Source organism: Oncorhynchus keta, chromosome 5 (genome assembly GCF_023373465.1).
Source record: "Oncorhynchus keta strain PuntledgeMale-10-30-2019 chromosome 5, Oket_V2, whole genome shotgun sequence".
Taxonomy (NCBI): Eukaryota; Metazoa; Chordata; class Actinopteri; order Salmoniformes; family Salmonidae; genus Oncorhynchus; species Oncorhynchus keta.
Window position 1 is genome coordinate 22,563,295 of NC_068425.1, and position 6,109 is coordinate 22,569,403.

Below are 6,109 nucleotides of genomic sequence, written 5' to 3' on the forward strand. Positions count from 1 at the left end.
TCATGAAAAAAAGATACAAAACAACGAGCCTTGGCGACTTTGCTATAGTGCCTATAAATGTTCACTTGTCGAAACTTTAAAAAAAAAATAAACGGATACGGATTCAACGCAAAGTCCAGGAGGACAATTGGCTGTCGAATTGCTGATTACGAGAAACTGGTTCTGTAGTTATAGACCATGAACGAACCTAGTTGAAGTTTGGTGCACAAAAAACGAACTTTTCTCTGATCATTTGGAGAGGTTGCAATGTATGCATGTCATTGTTCTTTGCTCTAACAAGTTATGTGCAGGCAAGTGATTCCCTTATTTGGTTACATTGTTTGAGGTACTTTGTATCTATAGCCTACTGTATTTGGCGTTAGCTGTAGGCATATCTGCTTCTGTTGAACTCATGGATTTAGCAGAGTCATTTAATGAGTGAACATGGTGTATGTCTGTCTTCGAATATTTGGGCCAAATTAGTAAATCCCATGTCTTATCCTTTGTCTTTTTTATTGGCATAGATTAACGATCCGGATGCAGTGTTATGGATGGTAGGATCACGCTTTTTTTAGTCGTTTAATGTTTTTAACGAATTACTATAATCAATGTGCTTTTTTATTTACAGTACTCCACATACACACCTTTTCTATTTCCAGGTTGCCTATGCTATTCCAGCAAATCTGTGTTTATTGATTGCCATTAAACCACATGTAACAGATATGTGGGCATTATGGATGAATAGAGATCCATCAATGATATTTGCCTATTTTTCCTATTAAATAACATTTCCATTTTAACATTTTTGGCCATTGACTGTTTAGTATATTGTATCTATATCATGAGTGTAGTTAAAGCTAGAAATATATATGCATGAGCCTGCACTGCACCCTGAATGTTTAAATGCTTGAGAGACTGTTTTTCAGAGACACTACTTTGGAGGAGAATTGCTAAACTTCATATGCTTATTTCGACTGCTGTTGTTTCCATGATGGGATGGACTCTGTATAAAGAGCACATCATAAATATCTTCCAGCAAGAGGAGGGAAGGTATAGTCTCACAGTCAATATATTTTTCTGTTTAGATGAGCATTGTGTACAATAATTATTTTTGGTCACACCTGTTTCTCTCTATCCCCAGGGAATTCTCTGGTCTCATGTTGATACTTGTCTGGCTTCTCCTGTGTCAACACTCTGGAAGGTAAGGTCTTTCAACATAGATTTGGACCTTATCCCTACATGCAATACTTTATTTAAAAAAGACTCAAACTCAGTACATCACTGATATCTGTACTGACGTAACTATTTTCCATTAGTTCTATTGGGGCTCTCAGACTGTCCATTGCTGTTGCCATCACAATCTTCCCCTTTGTGGCCTGGCTGTATTACTACATTAACAAGGAGCTGAGGACCAGCTGGCCCCCGCATTGTAAAGCTGCACTGTAGATATCCATTCATTAAGATGGTCCAGTGACGAGTGAGCAACATATCTGCGGGTTGGAACATTTACAAGAGGATATGACCTAGCTACAGTGGCAGTATGGAAATCATGAATGCATAGTTTAAAAAGACGCATGTAAAAAAACACAACTGCTAAACCATACATCTAAATAATTGACAATGTCATCAATTAGAATGTATATGATTGATACATTTTCCTTTTTTTACTGGAATCATACTTTTCTCTTTCTGAACATGTTTGTTGTTGTAGGCAACCCATTGCACTCGTGGTGATATCTGGTGTAATCGCAATCAAATAAAGCAATTTAATAACAAATATAAATGACTTTTTATTATTATTTTTGCATCAGAAATCAAAATTGAAAGAAATGCATGTGCTGTAGCCTACTCAAGGCTCCAAATAATTAGGTATTATTATTTAGCACAACTGTGCCTCGATAGCTACAGGATATGTGCTTTAAAAGTAATGTAGGCTATATCTAAATCAATTTAAATCAAACTAATTTTGTGTTTGGTGCTCCTAACTTGTTAAAGTTGGCAGCAGAAGTAGGCTACTGCCAATGAAAAGTTAATTGTCTGTACTGTGTTTTACAATAGCTAGATGTCAGTAGCCCCCAGAGGACCCAGTACAAAAAAAGGACTTCAGGTGCGTAATTTCCGGTTCCAACAGACAGAAATAACTGTGTTCGCCGGCAGGTCCAGGGTCAGCTTAAAAAGTTGATATTGCGAGCCACTCGGTCAATGAGAATCTTTGTTAAAGGTATACTGATCCAAGATCAGGAATTTGAATGCGTTTTTACTTTCACGAATCACGTTGTGTAAAATTCTGCCACCACTTCCGCATTGAGATCTTGACAAACTAGCTCAACATCATGGCAGTGGGCCTAGTATCGTATCAGACTTTGAGTTGTCGACTGTTAAACCGGATGATTTCGCACCAAAGCGTGAGCACAATCTGCAGCTTTACACGCGCTTTATCGAGAAAGACTGGCTCTCCGTACACAGATCTCTCACCACGGACAGTCCACGGGCTGGTAGGTCAATCATGGCTCACAACACTCAGACTAGGATCAAATGTGTTCACCGTTTGAAGCGCGGAATGACTAACAGCTTGAAGACAGATATCATTGTACCTATCTACCATGTTAACATATTGTGTGTACTCATGCACTGTGCAGGTAAATCTATGCGGGAGTTGGACGTGCCGGACATCACAGGGGTTGTCTTTTTACGACTCAAGATCATTCTCGTCTTTACCTCCACCGCCCCCTTCTGGTGATAAAACCAAAAAGACAGGGGTATGTAAACGTATCAATTCATTTCTGAGTGATATGTAAACAACTGTGTCTGGGCACCTGATAAAACCTGGTTTTAATGTCTATGGATAAAATAAAGCACTGTGCCTTTTGCTTTGTCTTTAACCTTGTTGCTCTGCCTGTCTCCATTCATCTATCCTCTGCAGCCAGTGACTTGGAAATCATTAGCAATAACATTTGCATTCGGGGGTGTTCTCCTTGCCGGAATGAAATATTTCAAGAAGGAAAAAGAAGAATGTAAGGACATTTCACCTCTTAGCATACTCACCATCATGCAGTAGGCTACGTTCAACAGTGGATTTACACACATTCATTTATGTTCCGAACTGAACTTCTCCTGGAGTTAATCGTCAGTTTCTGTACATGTTGGTAGCAATCTGTTTTACATTATGTTGTCTTTTTTACACATTCACTGCAGTGATTGAAAGAGAAAGGACAAAGTCAATGGGGAAACCAGCACTTGGGGGTCCATTCTCTCTTGTGGATCAGAATAATAAACCCTGTAAAAGTGAGGATTTCCTCAGCCAGTGGGTCCTTATCTACTTTGGGTTTACACACTGCCCTGACATCTGTCCTGATGAAATCGAGAAAATGATTGAGGTGGTGGATGAAATAGGTAAAGTATTTTTATTTTAATCATCTCTTTAAGATGCATCATATTATTTATTAATGTCATGGCAATTAGATGGTTGAGTGAGTAGCCAGTCAGTCACTCATATCATGTTGTCACAAAGCATAATGTTAATGCTACAACTGGGATGTACAGGAGAATTGTTGTGATCAACATCATCTCCTTCCATGTTTCCCAGACAGGATACAGTCTCTTCCAAACCTGACCCCCATCCTCATCACCATTGATCCTGACAGGGACACACCTGAGGCCATGGGGACATATGTGAAAGGTAAAGAGAACAAGACATTAACTACTGTAGCTTCCATGTTATGGTAAAAGTGGGGCTTAGACTCACATTGGTAGAACAATAACATTCCCCCTCTGTCCTCTATCCCCAGAGTTCTCCCCTAAGCTCATTGGCCTGACTGGGACAATGGCCCAAATTGACCAGGTCTCTCGAGCCTACAGAGTCTACTACAGCCAGGGACCAAAGGATGAAGACAACGACTACATTGTGAGTTCATCGTCTGATCCTGCCCTTATTCAGAACTCTCATTTATTCATTGTAAAGTCGATATTCCCACTTTTCCCAGCTGAATTGATATCTAAATGAAACCTCCTTTATTCTTGACTGCAGGTCGATCACACAATCATCATGTACCTGGTTGGTCCGGACGGAGAGTTCAAAGAGTATTTTGGACAGAACAAGAGGAGTGCTGAAATCTCCTCTTCCATTGCATCACACATGAGGAAGTTCAAGAAGGGGAATTAAGAGGTGAGATGAAGGAGAACTGGTCAAGTGCACTGTCTGTGTCTGGGAACACCTCTTGTGTGCCTCTCACAGCCTTCAGAGACTGTGAGCAGCCTCTGGCCCAGCAGCCTCTGGCCCAGCAGCCTCTGGCCCAGCAGCCTCTGAACCAGCAGCCTCTGGCCCAGCAGCCTCTGGCCCAGCAGCCTCTGGCCCAGCAGGACTGAACGCTGCCATGTTATGTCAATGACATGGAATATTTATCTGCATTACAGATTTTCATTGAATTCAGATGTCTACGACTTACAATTCCCTTGTTGCTGTTCACCATTTAATATGGTCTCTAATATCATATTTAAGTCTAAGATGGTTTAAAGGGATTGTTTGCAAATAGGTGTGGACAACGCTTAAGTGTTTACTTTTTCTGCTTTGCCCATTATTTAAATCGATGTGAAATACAATTGTTTCGATGTAAAATATGAGAGCCAAACAGAAATACTTGATTTTAAGTACCTAAAGAAATGTAACTACCATAAAATGTAGGGGGAAAGTATTCCTTGGAAATCAATACTGAAGAACTAAAGGTTTCCAGTGTTTACCCTTGGGCACTCCTAATGGAAAAAAACATGAATCGTTGTCGTTGTGCAGTTAGAGTTCGGCTTTACTTCCTTTACACTAATTCTTCTTTTTAGCCTTGCTGTTAAGTCTGGCCCAATACCTGGATTCGTCTCAGTGACACCAGAAACATTATGCACTGTAATAACTCTGTGGTTACTCAATTTGTACTATTCATTAATCAATCATATTTCAACTGAATTTCCAAAGTAATGTTTAATTTATTAAACTTGGACTTATAGTTATGTCTGTCTGTCTTATTCTTATTTATTTTTTACTGCCCTTGTAGTCGTAGGCTACCATGCAGGTTATCAGGGCTTCACTTTGTGCAACCATATTGTAGACTTGCCTGTTCCTAGTGGCAAACACGTGCTGGTCAGAGTTTAAGGTTGTTCGTATTAGTTGTCAAGAGTACTGTCCTAGATAATTAATTTAACAGCTTGATTTGTAATCATGTTGCTATTGATATGACAGCCAGGCCAGTGTCTTGACTGGGCGCATTGTTCTGCAAATAAATGGTAATCACCGGAGCCTCTATTTCTGGTTATAGCCATAGATGCATGATTGGCTCATAGTAACATATCATTTTTGTTGAAGTTACACACACACACACTCATAATTTATTTGTGTTTTATAATACATACAAATTATTTCTCAATATCCTTGCAAACTGAATACGCAGTTGATGACTGTATTTTAGGCAAGAACCTGTTGAGTTCCCCCTTGTTAACCTGAACTAGGGAGAGAACAGCAGTTGTTCAGAATTCTTTGGCAAAGCACTCCACTCATTCCTGGCTGGTTGGTGGTTTGTGATGACTGGGAAGAATACTCTTCCAGATGAGAAGAGGTCACCTTTCAGCTGTCAAAGTATCAAATCATCCTTTATGAGAGTTTTATATTGTATGCTCATGATTTCACCCACTGAACCATTCCATATCTTGATTTGTTATGTCCAACCTACAGTAAATGCCCGTCTCTTTGCAACATTGGACAGGAGTCCCTTGTGCCTTATTCAATGTACACTGTTGCCCTGGAGAGTTGAGTTTGATGATACGATCAATGTCTGTCCCTGTGGATGTCTTGTCTGAGACAGTCCCCCTAAAACTGGGTGTCCTTTCAGACTAGAAGTGCTTATCAGCAGCTTTATTTTGTGGTCTCCTGTCCGTTGACCCTCTAATCTAAGGCAGATATACCCGTCCTCAGATCTATTTTCCACCAGGGGCAGGCATCAGTCTGTCTCAGACAGAACCAGCCGACGGGGATTGTCTCCTTACTTCCTCTCGTTCGCACTGTGACTTGAAATTCCCACAATCTTGCAGTGTCCTTGACACAGTCAATGTACATACTCTACTATAACGTGGAGGTCAGCATAGCCAG

The 6,109-nt window shown here is 40.2% G+C and overlaps 1 protein-coding gene across 1 annotated transcript; it reads left to right on the forward strand.

Moving 5' to 3' along the window:
• The first annotated feature begins 2,084 nt into the window (after positions 1–2,084).
• Positions 2,085–4,977, forward strand: LOC118384714 (protein SCO1 homolog, mitochondrial-like). The gene is made up of 7 exons (XM_035771458.2): positions 2,085–2,474; positions 2,619–2,738; positions 2,903–2,993; positions 3,175–3,372; positions 3,566–3,658; positions 3,768–3,883; positions 4,007–4,977. The coding sequence occupies exons 1-7, from the start codon at positions 2,313–2,315 to the stop codon at positions 4,139–4,141; spliced, it is 915 nt and encodes a 304-aa protein (XP_035627351.1). The 5' UTR covers positions 2,085–2,312; the 3' UTR covers positions 4,142–4,977.
• The last annotated feature ends 1,132 nt before the right edge of the window (positions 4,978–6,109 follow it).

Coding starts and splice junctions, on each gene's coding strand:
- LOC118384714 (XM_035771458.2), top strand. CDS start 2,313: ATGGCAGTGGGCCTAGTATCGTATCAGACTTTGAGTTGTCGACTGTTA. Junction 2,739..2,902: donor ATAAAACCAAAAAGACAGGG/GTATGTAAACGT, acceptor TATCCTCTGCAG/CCAGTGACTTGGAAATCATT. Junction 3,659..3,767: donor CATGGGGACATATGTGAAAG/GTAAAGAGAACA, acceptor CTCTATCCCCAG/AGTTCTCCCCTAAGCTCATT.